Below are 14,563 nucleotides of genomic sequence, written 5' to 3'. Positions count from 1 at the left end.
TATGATGAGTGCAACTATCTGCGGTGAAAATGGTCTATTAGTGAGCTTCAGAGGTGCTGGTAGACATATCTCTCTATTAGTTTTCTACAAATAATATTCCCCTTTTCCCCAGCTCACTTCCCCAGACCCTTCTCAATAATACAATAACAATAAATTACATTAACATCTAATGTATAAAAAGGTTTCCAGATTTCCTCAACACATTTTGTCTATTTCTAAATGTGTATGTTATCTTCTTAGATGATGACATTTTTTTAATTCATTCTTTTTTCTTCCAATAACAATCAATAAGCTAACTCATGTGTGTGTACACACACACACACACACACACACACACACACACACACACACACACACACACACACACACACACACACACACACACACACACACACACACACACACACACACACACACACACACACACACACACACAATTTCTGTGTTTTTGAGTGGCCATGACTGAAAGAGTTTAAAGGAACTATGTCATGGCAGGACCCAAGCAAGTGCAGTGTCGAATGTGAGGTTGTTTGCACGAGTGGTTCTCGAGAAAGCTGCAAGCAGCAACACCACAAGCCAAGTATTTTGGCCCGTTCTGAACAGGGTACGTTATGAACGGGCACTGCACTTGTAAAACCTAATGCTGGGAGCCAGAGAGAGGGAGAGAGAGTGCGTACCTCATTGGACTGCCGTATGTTGCTCAGGGGGATCCATAAGGTGCCCACCATGGTGTCCCAGATTAGCCCTTTATTCCACACCTCCACTGTCAGGCCCAGATCCAGGCGGTTTATTTCACTGCTCGGCAGAAAGAGGAAGAGGTGGATTAAGAAAAAGGGAAATTAGTTAGGAAAAAGGCATGAGGAAGAGAGTGAAATAATAGAGAATGTAAGAAAAAGCTGAGTGGAGACAGGCTTATATAAAGACACCTCACTGCACAGAGGCCTTTCAACAGAAACAGTCTATGTCATCAGGAGCTGCACTTAAATCTGGAGATGGATATGCACTGTGATTCAATCTGCAGAGGGAAATGAGTCACTCCTCATGAAGATGGAAAGAGTAGGTGATTGTCAACTAGGCTGCTGGCAGGAGAGAAGAGAGAGCCCAGATAGGACAACAGCAGAGACTATCTATATTTCTGTATGACAAACATCAGTGAACTCAACGTTACTCATCTTTCCATCAAGCAACGCTCATATACAGCAAATATAACTAGGATTTGTAAAGTGATTACAAATCTGACTGGCAGATTATCAGATCACTAAGCGGCTCTTATTGTCAGGCAGTGCGCTTCCCCGAGACCACCGGCTGTCTTAATTGAAAACCTAATAATAACCACAGCTTTGATATGAAAACACATCGTTCTGTTTCCTTGGAAAGTGGAGGAGGTAATCTGGCAAAAGGCTGAATGTTGGGAAAGGGAAAAGAAATTGAGAGGAAGGAAGCGGAAGGAAGTGAGGGATCTAAAGAGAAAGTGTGTATGGGTGTGTGTGTGTGTGTGTGTGAGGGTTTAACTAGATTAAACATAAAAGTAGTATCTGTTGTGTTTAGCTTTTCTTCTATTAAGTCAGTTTTCTGGTGCCGTGTAATGAAGCTCAGAGAAACCCTCTCCACTGGGTGTGTGAGCTCAGCTGGAGCAGGTGTTAGGTCATCCTCTCACTCATCAAAGGAGGGGAGAGCGGAAGCAAGAAGAAGAGAGCAAAAATAACTCCCTTTGGGAAGTATATATATGTCACAGCTGACCCTGCTGCTCCGTGATGCACAACATCTGTGTGACAGTACTCACTCCTTATTTAATGCCTATATTGAAACTACTTATTATTACTATTGACTTGCATCTGCCAACTGATATTGACATGTAGATTTTTTTTTTTTTTAGAACTATGTCAACTAAATTCACAACCATAATTGCAACAGCAAACATATTGCATTTTTGAAATACTTCCAAGTGGACACACTTTAATTTCTGGCATTAAAGCCCATTGAAAGTTCACCCTCTTTAAGAGTAAAAAGGTCAAACTAAAAAGCTACTGTGCCAGCAAAGCCAGAGCTTAATACACAAAAGCGTACTCCACCGACTCAGTATTGCACTCCTTTAACTTTGTAACACTCACAACGGACAGAGATCATGACATGATCAAAATCAATGGAGCAGAACCAGAGATTTAGTCTTTTTTACTTCATGGCTCTTCTTCCTTGTCAAAACCTGGCACCTACATTACCCACGATGCAACTCGTTCAACAACAGTTCGAGTGTGCTATGCTAGCAGCAGCTAACGCAGCCTAAAGCAAAGATGAGGAGCTCAGATTTGTTTTTTTATTTTCAAACTTGAAGTCTTCAGCCCCAGCTGATGCCGACTCGCGTGACATCACGCGAGGCAATTCATCAGATTTCATTCAGCTCCCTCTGGGGCCACAAAAGGCTTTATACAACCTGTTTCGCATATAGTACTCCCTCAGGGCCTGATAACAGACATTCATGTGTATATCACAACTTTTGGCTTATCTGACACCTCCTTTGATAAATCCAATGCCGCCTTTCTTGGTCACATAAACTTTAACGTGTACAGTTATGAGCCTTTCTGTAAAAAGAGAAGGCTCATTGCACTACCGGTGCTATTTAAAGGAGAAGGCAGTGAGGGGAGAAAGCGAGAGAGGAGGATGACTAGTAGGTGTGAAGAGTAGGGAATGTAGTATGAAATAAGAGTCGAAAATGTGCAGCAAAGTCTGTCCCCCAATTAAGCAACGTACAGGCTGATTTACAGAAGAGGACTGAGGCTAAAAATAAGGAAAAGCCTGGTGAGATAAAAGAGGGCAGAAGATGTGAGAGAGGGCAAGAAGCACTCACAACATGAAGTCCTGCTCCCAGCACGGCTGAATGCCGCGCACAGCGATGGTTGTGCTCTTAACATTCTGCACCTTCAGGGTCACGTATGTGTTAAATTTCTCTGTAAAAAGTAGAATATAAATACCATTAGTCATGATGCTGTGTGTGTTTATAGGACAAATTCTGATTCAGTGAAACAAAGCAACTAATGGATGATATCCAACTCACCTTGGGGTCCATCGAGCTTGGCTTTCTTCACTGTAAACAAATTGAGAATACAAACAAGAAATTAGGGAAAAAGTGAGCTGTAATAACAAAATCAATAAAGTTTTCAAAGATTTCACATTTTCATGCTGCAAATATAACATTCAGTGAATCCTCAAAGGCTTTTCTCAGGCCTTTGCTTACAGCGGGATGTGACTTTAAGTCCAGGCAGGCCTCTGCATGTAGCATGAAAGTACAGCTGGTGATTGACAGGAGCCTGGCATTTAAAAAAAAAGGGGGGGGGTCTGCTCTTCTCAGTCTAGGACTCCTGTTTCCTCTCTGGACAGAATGCCAGGATCTCAATATGAAAGCCTGCATCCGTTCAGCAGGAGATGTCAGGATCTCTGAGTCACTGGGCCAGTAGGACAGTTTGTGGAGGCGAGAGTAAAAGCTGATGCCAGGGAGGACAGTGGCCACATACCTCGTCCTCTCTGAATGATGCATGTGCATGTATTCCTGGATGGTTGACAGCAGGGGGTGGTGGATAAAAGATGGAGCGGTGCTGCTTTTCTGCCTAGCACAATAGATGAGGCTCTGCTGAGGTGCCACTGCCGGCTCCTCCATGCGGGGACCTCTGGAGGTACCAAACTGACTTATAAAACCACAGTGACGTCAACGGTCTATTCATTATTCATTCAATCCGGCACCCTGTCGATGCCCAGCATCCCCATGTTCAGCAGTGAGGTATTAATATTCAGAGCTCTGGGTGTTATTCTTTCTTTTCTTTTTTCATCCCTGCTGATTGCCTCTTTTCACTGATTTAACATTTCAGGAAAGAAATAAAAAAAAAAATCTAAATGGACCTTAACAGCAAGCCCTTAAAATTCTCTGTCATGTTAGCATGCTTTCGCTTGGCGGAAATGGGTTTATAATGTATGACCTACAGTCCGACTCTCTGAAACAACAATAACTAAATAAATAAAGACTCCCTGTTATTCAATCAAGAAACGCCTGAACATTAGGGTAGCAGAAGTGACGCTGACAAAGAAACACACTTTGAGTCACTTTCTTAGTCAGTGGCAGCAGAACAAGCATGATAATCGTTGTGGACAAATTGGCTTCTAAAAATAGCGTCACCCCAGCAAACCCTTGGGACGATGCTCATTGCTTAAATATCGGTGTGATTCATGAGGCAGGTGGCGGAGCAAGTGGTTCGTAGCCCAACTTTAAAAGTAAAAGCCACATCCTGATACTTCAGCTGCTGATGAGGCAGCCACACCTCAGCGGTAAGGAAGAACATTTTCCATGGAAGCCCTGAATAAAGACTTTGAGAAGGAGGCGTTGCAATTAGTTGTTTTTTTTCGCTTTAGACGGTAAATGACAGATTCAACTTGGCTGCACTGTTGTCAACACTCTCCCTCTGTCTCATACACTGTCCTCTCCTCACCATCAACCAGTCATCGGTCCTCTCACTCAATCAATCACTAGCTCCTCCTGCCATGTGGCGAGTATGCATGTGTGCTTCCTTTCTATCTCTTTCTCTCGTGCTCCATTAATCTCTCTGTGCAGCCGGATGCGGGCAGAGCGAGCTGCATCCCCAACACTAAAAATAACCACTTCAGTGTGACAGGGGTGGGGGTGGGGGTGGGGGTGGGGGTGGGGGTGGGGGTGGGGGTGGGGGGGGGGGGGGGGGGGGGGGGGGTGCCATAATGGGGTGTGTGTGTTGAGAGGGGGTGCTTACAGCTCACAGGCATAAGACTAAACCACCACTGCTGCAGTTACTGAACAGGGGAACGAATGAAAGGGAGTAGGTGAAAAGGAGTTACATATTTTCTGCAAACCCTCAAACCAAAAAATGTTGAGTCCCTGCCACAGCAATTACAGAATCTCATTTTCTCTTTCTTTGCTGGGGAAAATTGGACAAATACATTCACTCACGCCCCAGTGCAGATAACCTAAAGGGGCTTTTTTTGATTTCCTGAGGTTTTCCAATCAAAAGCTTTCAAAGAGCCCACACTTCAGAGCATACTGACACCAGGCACAACAATACACACCAGCAGAGACAGGGAACACAGTGAGGAAGAAACCTAAAGATTATAACAAAGAAAGGAGAAATGACTCAAGCGCAGAATTAAGAAACACTGTTACACTGAGAGAGGTCATTACTGTAATTATTATTACAGCGTGTGTTTGTGTCCCACACCTGCAGTACACCTTTGGGGAATATATCAACGTTGTTCAGAGTATGACTGCTTTAGGTGCAAAATATTAAGACTTTAAGCTTTTAGAGAATATAGTATATAAACAGTATGTAGCCTTGGAATCATTCAAATCAGAATATGAATGCTACAGCGCTGTATACATCTCCATTATTAATACACGATTGATCTCCCCAGTACCCGTAGTCATTATTACAGTAACACAGCAATGTGTTTGAAATGGTAATAAGATATAGAACTAGCCAAGGACGGGTTGTTGCTAAATGATATTCATTGCTGATGTTGGACTTTCTGCATACATATGTAAATAGATGTTTGGATTATGCCTCAATGAGAGGAAGGTGACACTAATGAGGCTGTTTCTCGCGGCTCACTCTGTTATAAAGTTATCATTAGTATCTCGCTACAGGAGGTGACAGTAACAGGAAGGCTGCCAGAGCTGAATGCGCTTATTCAGCTTCTGTGGCACAGGCCATTAACTCAAACAGTACATCCAACATCACGGGACACGGAAGTAAACGCACACGCATCACTGCCGACTGCAGCGTTTTATCAGCCCAACTCATGTTACCGTGCAGCAGCTCAAGGTAAACCGCCGAGCTCATCGTCCTCTCTATTTCTTCATACTAACAGCCACAGTGAAAAGAAGATAACATCAATATAAACCTAGCTGCAGGAATATAACAGAGAGCGTAGAATCTAATGAGAAAATGCCGGCAGAGACCTAAAATACATTGGGGTTGCTATGCCAACAAAGCCTCAGGACATAAAAGGGACCACCAACGAGCCTGGATTTCAATCCTGACATCTGTGCAATCAGCTCTAGCACTGGTGTCAACAACACAGCAGCCTCTTCATACACACTACAAGCCTGCTACAACCTCTCAGAGAATCTGCAGGTAAAGTTTGAAGGAGTCACTTTTACATCTTTCCTTCACTGCTCCTTTAGAAATCAGGCAGTGGATGAATCAAGTGTCTCAGGGCAGAGAATGAGACCAAACTGGCCCAAAATATTCAGACTGCAGGTGCAAACTTGCTCCCAGTTTAAGGCTCAGGGGTTATTAATGAGAAACTGATGATTTAACAGAGCTGGAGATCTGTTTAAACTCAAACCGGTTTACATATCGTTATGCATCAAAACAATTGATTTTAAGGTTGCAAGTGTTGTAAAACACAAGGAGAACTTCTCCTTGTTAAGAGGCAGTGTAAAAAGCATTAATTAGTTACTCTAAAAAGGGGGGGGGGTAATCCTAATACAACTTTAAGTATTATTCTGGGATCTGGGGTTGACCAGAGGGTTATTGAGACAGTTACATGGGATCCCATGGGTACTAGTATTTCACTCGGGAGACACAATCTATCCATCCCGTTTGCTCATGTATGCACTTTAATTTAAATCTGACAGCAATAAGGCAGATCAGGTTAATAAGAGGAAATGAAGTCTTGGACCTCCTGATACAAAATGTTCCACAACTTCACCAATAAAAAACAATATAATTTAACATTTTAGAAACCACCACATTATGCTAAACATCATTATTACAGTGACTGAATGCCATTTAAGTCTTTAGGACTGATTCACCGACAATCACTTGAATGTAAAACATACAACGTCTCTTTTGGGTGTATTTTCTACTTGTTTCTCTGGGAAAAATACGTCACAGACATCATCATTGGCTTCATCCATCAAATGACAAACAGCGACTGAAGGAAGATATAGTAATATATAATATAATACAGAGCAATGTGATGAGTCTCTGTTTATACAGAAGAAAAACATTTTGGACCCCCATTGGGGAAATCTGAAATTATTCAAAGACATAAATATATCAAAAGCAGAAATTTCATTATAGAATGCTGCAACCAATCACGTGGCTTAAAGAAATATCCTACTAAGTATAACCGGTAGTCTACTGCACACGCCTTTTTTATATTTTGGTCCGCGCAATTACGCATGAAATCTGAGATTTAAGGTCCACACTGTAGATGGCTTCAATTAAAACGTCCAGTTTCTTTCTTTTTCTACATGAAACAAATATAACCTCGCGATTATTTTCCGGGGGGGGGGGGGGGGGGGGGGGGGCGCAACTGAGAGTGGGTTACATCTTGTTTTACTATGTTTGACAGCGGCTGCCAGAAAGCACACACCTACTCCGTATATCGATCCGGTTGTAGCAATGGCAGGTTTTGTATAAAATGAACCCAGACTGTCACCCGGTAGGAGCGAAATATTTCAGGTTAAGTAAGTGTAAAAAAAAAATACATAGATTAGAAATATGCAGTGTTCGCCTTATTGATGGGATTTGCATTAACCTGCCAATTAATAGCGTGGCAAATAAGAAATACATTCCTGCGTAAGATGGCTATTCTTATATTGCTGAAGGCTCGTTATCCTAACAGGTGAATCCCCAAAAGCAGTAAAGAGAAGAATTTAGATATTTCAGCCGCTTACACCAGCAGGTCGAGGAAATGCACAGCAAGACATGGACATGTTCTCTTACCTCCAACACACAGCAATGACATTTCTTATATGCGCCTTTAGTACAGGGTCCAGCTTCTTCACCCGCTTCCGTTATCGAGCGAATAACCTGTGCACAATATACAGCCTGGGAGGGAAATCGTTGGGCTTGGAGATGGAGAAGCCTGCCGTGGCTGGCAGAGACGGGGCCTGGCAGCGCTCGTTACGCCCGATAAAAATAACATAAAATCTTCACACTTCCAGAGTGAACGCCAGCGTCGCAATCCTGTCTTCTTCTTGTAGTTGTAATGGCGTGTCCCTCTAAATCTGAGACTCTTTCCCACACCCCACTTCTGTCTCAGCTCTCCGCTCGCCAACACACAGCCATCTTGTTCAGCTTCAGCACCGCCGCTGCGTGGACAGCTCCTGCCAGTGACGTCAGGGCGGTGCTGATGGCGTGAAAAGGGGGTGGAGATGTCGTAACACCCGATTATTAGCCTCTCCCTCTGGTTCTTAGGAAGTCCTCAAATAATGACACATTAGCAATACTGTTAAAACTATTGTCATGATTGATTTTGTCAATATTACTTGGCACCAATTAGAGTCAGTTAAAGGACACTCATCTTCACTGATTCACTGAGTACACGAATGGAGCAGCTGAGGTGATTTAGATGAGCGATAGTTGACTGGAAGCAGATGAAATACAGAACAAACAAAACAGATAATTCGTCACTAACTATTAATGGCCCTGCCTTGGTGAGACCGAGTCAGTCAGTGTGTTGCATATTCACCCCAGTTCACCCCATCTTAATCCTTTCAGTTGACACCAGACTGATGTAGCCTTAAATAAAACTGTTGCAAGATTTAAGACTGTGTTGACAAACAGCTCCCCCTGCTGGAAAACAGCATCCACTGCATCTCTACAGATAGTCAGTTCAGTAAAAACACACACACACACACACACACACACAGAGGCATATATGAATATGAGAGGGCGAAAACAAGTCGTTTTGTGATATGACTTTAACTTGAGACGGGGAATTTTATACAATTAAACTATTTAAAAAAAGAAAATAAACTTGTTCTCACCTTTTGTTGGAAATATTTTCAGTATGGTTTAATGAACATTTCAGAAAATACAAATATACTTCACAAATATATAATATTCCGACATGTGAAACTGCTTGTCCATTCAACAACCTGCCATCATCAATGTCAATTCAAACATGTAAACCCAGACATTTCATTTTCACCCTTTCCAGTTTTGTGTTTTTCATGCGTTCTAAATAATACTACACATAACCCACCCACCAAATGCCAAATGGCATTTATTGTAAACAAATAACTAGGTTTGTCTTATTGGACAGGTCATGGGCCTGTAGGTAACTGCAGATACTACACAATGAAGTTAGGGTCAATCCAATTTGACTTAATTAAAGCAGATTTTGAAGATAATATTACATTAAATGAAATTCCTGAAGTGTAAAAAACCCTAAACCCTGGCACACAGATTTACATTCACAAAAACTCATGTGCATGACTACACATTTTCTACCTTATACACATATTCATAAAGAAGAGGCATGTAGACGCGGACTGTGTGTGTGTGTGTGGCGTTTTTTGAAGTGTTTGCACCCTTGCCTTTACTATCCTTGAGATATCCACATGCTCTGTTGACTTGACCTAACGCCACCGAGCCGGACACGTGTCCCTCTGATGCAGGAATGAAAGGGTCGCCAGCTGAAGTCTCCTCATAACTTCTCACTGACAATGAATTAAAGCACAGAGTTAGAAAAAAACAAAGAAAATATTCAGATATACATAATATATATTATGGGTATTGAGACTTGGGAACAAATTAGCAAGCTGCTGCTTGTGCTAATGCTCAAATCTCTTGAACGTACGCTGGATTACAGCTCCCAACCTTCTTTCTTAACATGTCAACCCTACCAGGTGGAGTCTGGATGAGATCAGTTACCTGTCCAGATGAGAGAGGACTTCGCAGAGCTGGCTGAGCAGCGCACGATGCTTGTGAGGGTTTCCCTCCAGCACTCCGCTGAGACGACTCAGGTAGGAGTCCAGGTTCCCATGAGACGCCGTCTCTCCGGTGCCTGTTCAGAAAAGTCACGGAAGATTTAAATCAAGGAGAAACATAATGGAAGTTAGGCACCGACATGAGAATTCATTTATTCTGAGGAGAATTAGTGTTCTTAGTTTAAACAAAATAAATCTCGCTGAAAAATATAATATAATAGCAGGAGATGTATCTGTCTTCGTTAATGCATTTCTCCTGTGACTAAACACAGCCAACAGAGTGCTGACCTGGCAGGGGAACTGATGACAGACTGTTGACCAATGTGTGTTTAATGGTCAGCAGGTTTTGGTGAAGAGCCTGGGTGCGCTTCTCGTCCAGCCCCAGTTCAGCCTCCAGGCGCTCTTTAGCACTGTACATGTCCTTTATGTGCCGCTGAAGCACCGCATTCTGCTCTTCAAACTCAATGTTGGCCTTACGAAGCCGTCGCAACTCAGCCTCTCGAGCTGAAAGCACAAAAAAGGGGAAAATAAAAACGGGATTAGGTGGGAGCACAAGATCATGTCTTGCGTGACATGTTGGATGGAACTTACTTTACAGTCGGGGGATTTGAAAAAATGTCCTTTTAGCTAACAAAGTAATCGGACAATTTGCTTTAGCAGCCATCTATAGTAGATTAAAAGAACGATCATTTCCTGTGTTCAGTTTCTGTTACCTTTGTTCTGATCGAGGAACTCCTCTGTGAAGATGGGGATGTCGAATCCTCTGGGGAGGTCAGAAGCCTAAACGACATAATCGGCAAATCGACAACTTAGCTGTTTGAAAAGGATGTAAAACTGACATCGCAGAATAAACTGTGACAGGATATGGACGTGTCCTGTACCTTTGATACTGAAGACTCTGAATTAGTACTGATGATGACAGACGGCGTGTCTTCTGAAAGAGAAAAATGTATGTGCATATTACAGCTCACACGGCAGAGAGTCATGAAACGCATATGTGGAGCTCTGTTGTCATCACCTTTCTTGATCCTCTTGTCTTGTATCTTAGCGGTGGTGATGTGATACGCCTCAGTCTGCTGATAATCCTTCAGTTCCTGGGCATACTGCATCTTCTCCCGCTCCGCCTCGTCCAGGTAGCGCTGTCAGTGCAAAGATAACGTAGTGCCGCTTTACTGAGGGAAGAATTCGGTCTTGATAACGGACAGGTGCTTGATTATTTTAAATACAAAGCATGTTTCTAACGAGCTGAAAAACACCACGGATGAGAGATATCTTTAAAAAACTGAATATGATGTCTGCACGGATTTATGAAAATAAAACAAGAAACAGATGAAGCAAAAGAAATACAGCAATAACACCGGCAATCGTTTTCCAGACTGTCATTTCTGTGTGCGACTGTGGAAACCAGCCCAACTGGCTCAATAAGAAAGCATCATTCAGGGAAACCGGATCAGAGTGCATTTGACCCAAAAGTCCAGTTTGTTTGATATTAGTGTGATCACTTTGTACCGTACTCGGGCACGGTTCGTTGATCCGTCCACTTGAAATGGTCGCCCGGATCATGTGTACTCGGGTATGGTTGGCATCAGGTGTGAAAACCAATTGCACCAAAATAAGGAAGTGGCCCGCTATTTATAACGTTTGCTCACGAGTGTGCGACGGTCCCGTTCAGACACAGCTGCGAAAAGGATCTCTCTGTAAATGCTTACTTGAAATGCGGGCAGACAAAAACATCCAAGCACAACTGGACGACACATACACAAAGGAGAGATTTATTGGTAGCGTTGGTACAATAAACAACAAAACAATGCCGCGACAAACTTAAGAAAATGAGGCTGCTATACGAGAAAGTGAGGGATGCGGTGCGTAATCATCATATATATATCATCTCCACCCTCCGATCAAGAGATAATGGGACCGGTTAGTCCAGCAATGAGCCTGATATACGTGTATAATATATATATTATAATAAACAATACATGTAAAAGCGTACCTGTTTGTCATTCAGGGCTAATTGTGTCCACTCTGCTCCAAGTCTCTTGGTGATTTCTGGGAACGGTAAGTCAGGGTATCTGGCCCGCATACGTTCTCGGCGCTCATTCAGGAAGCGGACGTATCCCGTCACCGGTGCCTTGGGACCATTTGGAAGCACCTTCTTCCTTTTCTTCCCCTTCGGCCAGCCTCTCTTCTTTGGCTGCAGAGAGGGGGAACAACACTTGCATGAAGGCGGGGGGGGGGCTGCTCCCTCATCTGTGCTACTCAGCAGACAACTATCATAACTACATACTAGGGTTGCAACAATTCATTCCAATATCAATCAGAAATTCTCTACCAATTTCAACCAATTGGCCATATATAGCTTCTTTTGTCTGACCAAAAGTCAAATATATTTAATTTACGATCGAAGAGGACTAAGAGGAGCAGCAAACATCCACATTTGAGAACCTGCAAACAGAATTAATTCGGGCATTTATGATTTATGTTATTTTGTTATATTAGTTAATAAAGTAACTATCTATCTATCTATTCTGCTCAACAGGACATTGTCCTACAAGAGCACATATGTTATATATTGCAGGGTGGTTGTAGTAGTGTGAATTACTTTTAGCTAATAAAATGAGAACTTAGTGTGTTGACAGTTCAAGATCTTTGGTTGCAAAGACAGCCTTACTCCTCCACCTGAGGAGGTAGGAGTCCTTCACAGAGCCTGTCGGTCAGATGTCGCAGCACTCACCTCTTCTTGTGGTTGATCTGCTGAATGTGAAGGTCTGGACTGCTGCGATGCATCACCCTGCTCTTGTTTGATCCCACCCATGACCACCGTGCACGGACGATGTAACTGGGTTAATCGGTTAGGGGTTTACGTGGTGGGGAGAAGCCTGTGCAGAATAACATAGGAGACGTTGTAAAAAAACAACAACTGTAAAATCCAGCAATAATGTCCTCGCAGGGATGCCGCTTCTTAAGCTAACCTGACTGCTAGCAAGTCCAAAGCGGCTAACTGTTCACACACACACACACACACACAACGGACAATAGCCAAACAAAAAGCGAATCTAAACCGCTCCCTCTTCACAAGAAAAGAAAAAGGAAATACAGGAAAAATGTGTATTCAGACACACTGTTTAGTCGCTACAGACAATGGCAGTTATATAGAATTATTTCTACTTTTTGAGGGGATAAACGTCTTCTAACTCACCCGATAATGATTCCCTCAGCCAAACAGGAAGTGAAGCCTCTCTGCCCTCTGATTGGTTGGTTGGTTGGATACCCCCCCCCCCCCCCCCCCCCTTTTAATAAGGTGTATTCACAGAGATCCCGTTGACTTTCTTTTCTTTTATATTTGACATGTCCCCCATATTTTATTTATTTATTTACTATTTTAGGTTTATGTTATTTTGCAGTTATGAAATGCATGATATTCTGTAATTGGTTGTGTATGGAATTTGGATAACGTTTTTTTTTTTTTTTAATTGAAGCGACGATTTGTCCTCAAACTCAATAAAAAAAATCAAACTCCACAGCCGCCGAGGCATTATAACAAAATCTTAGGAAGGCGAAATACGTCCACTAATTAGGCAATTATATATATTTATTTGACCATGTGAAGGATCGAGCGGCCCTGTGCTTACAAAAGAAAATGCTTCAGTAAGTGCTCAAATGGACTTAGAAAAGACACTCCAGAATTCATTGGGCATTACTGTCTGAGCTGTATTTTGTAGGTCTTCGTCGGAAGTGGTGATTCGCTATCTGCTTTTGGCTGTCATGTGTATCCCAGATGGGTGTATCCATAACCATTGTATTATCAGACGTCTTCAGGGCCTCCAGTATGAACCAGCATTTTTCCGATGAAAAGACAAACATAACCAAAAAAGAAAGAAAACATGAATCAATATAGACAATATCCAATTGAACGAGGGAGCTGTAAACGTAAACATATATATTACACGCCTTATTCATTTTTATTTTATTATAAAAGTATTTTTAGTTTTCATAGCTTTTTGTGCCACGTTAGAAACAGAGTCAAAGCAATATTGTAATTCAACACAAAACAGTTGATCTGGCCTAATGGATTTGATATTAAAATAAGTTTGAAAGCATTGTTTGTAGATTTTGAGCCTGTATTACAATTCAGAAACAAGACCATGTCTTACATTCTCTTAGATAAAACATGAGAGCAACTTTAATCCAGAACTCTTGAGAATAAGTACATTCAATTTCTGTTTTACAGAAAGAACATACTTTAGAAATATCTGCAATTAATTAATGTAGGCAAAACATTACAATTAAGGTAGTATCTATGTTATGTTTTCATGTGCTCTTCTTTTGTTTGTTTTGTTGGGAATGATGAAAATATTAAAGTCTGACCAAACTTTCTCTGCTAACTATTCCTACTTCTTCCCTCCCTTCACACAGATTACTGCCAGCAATGCAGCGTGGCATCAGCTTTTTAGCATCGCAATTCATTCCGAAATCTACATTTTATTCTGTGTATTATTCAGTACATTTGGTTAGATACCACACTTCATTTTGTTTTCTCCGTACTTGTGCTCTGTGTAATGACAGTAAACTTGAATCTAATCTAAGTAAGGAGTGCCTCTGTCTATTTGGAAAGTTAAGAATCAAGGTTTACTGCCCTCCACTGGTCACAGTGAAGAACTGCAACAAAACGTTAGATTAGATAAAGTCAGTCAACGCAGGACTGGAGGTGAACCTCATTTCAAATTCACGAACAAAAAGAAAATATCGTGAAATGACGTTAATTAATCTGTGGACATGATTGGCTGTTCTCTAGCTAACTTGCTTGGACAGAAGTATGATAGG

General features: G+C 42.1%; 2 protein-coding genes across 2 annotated transcripts in view; both read right to left on the bottom strand.

The window, feature by feature from the left end:
* unc13a (unc-13 homolog A (C. elegans)) overlaps positions 1–7,770 on the bottom strand; it is a gene marked incomplete at both ends in the record, with an annotated part of 43,367 nt that extends 35,597 nt beyond the window's left edge. The window contains 4 exons of the mRNA XM_079157739.1: positions 678–795; positions 2,846–2,945; positions 3,053–3,082; positions 7,749–7,770. Of these exons, the coding sequence (XP_079013865.1) occupies positions 678–795; positions 2,846–2,945; positions 3,053–3,082; positions 7,749–7,770 (270 nt within the window). The remainder of the gene's footprint in view (positions 1–677; positions 796–2,845; positions 2,946–3,052; positions 3,083–7,748) is intronic.
* Positions 7,771–8,801: 1,031 nt separating this feature from the next.
* hmg20b (high mobility group 20B) lies at positions 8,802–12,958 on the bottom strand. Its single transcript, XM_079158345.1, has 9 exons — positions 12,939–12,958; positions 12,474–12,618; positions 11,733–11,933; positions 10,758–10,878; positions 10,621–10,673; positions 10,453–10,519; positions 10,028–10,243; positions 9,684–9,816; positions 8,802–9,469 (listed from the first exon to the last, which is right to left on the bottom strand). The coding sequence occupies exons 2-9, from the start codon at positions 12,552–12,554 to the stop codon at positions 9,457–9,459; spliced, it is 885 nt and encodes a 294-aa protein (XP_079014471.1). The 5' UTR covers positions 12,555–12,618; positions 12,939–12,958; the 3' UTR covers positions 8,802–9,456.
* Between the last annotated feature and the right edge of the window lie 1,605 nt (positions 12,959–14,563).

The sequence above is a fragment of the Pholis gunnellus genome (genome assembly GCF_910591455.1).
Source record: "Pholis gunnellus genome assembly, chromosome: 4".
Taxonomy (NCBI): domain Eukaryota; kingdom Metazoa; phylum Chordata; class Actinopteri; order Perciformes; family Pholidae; genus Pholis; species Pholis gunnellus.
Note: the sequence above shows the minus strand (reverse complement) of the source record. Positions and strands in the feature narration are given on the sequence as shown.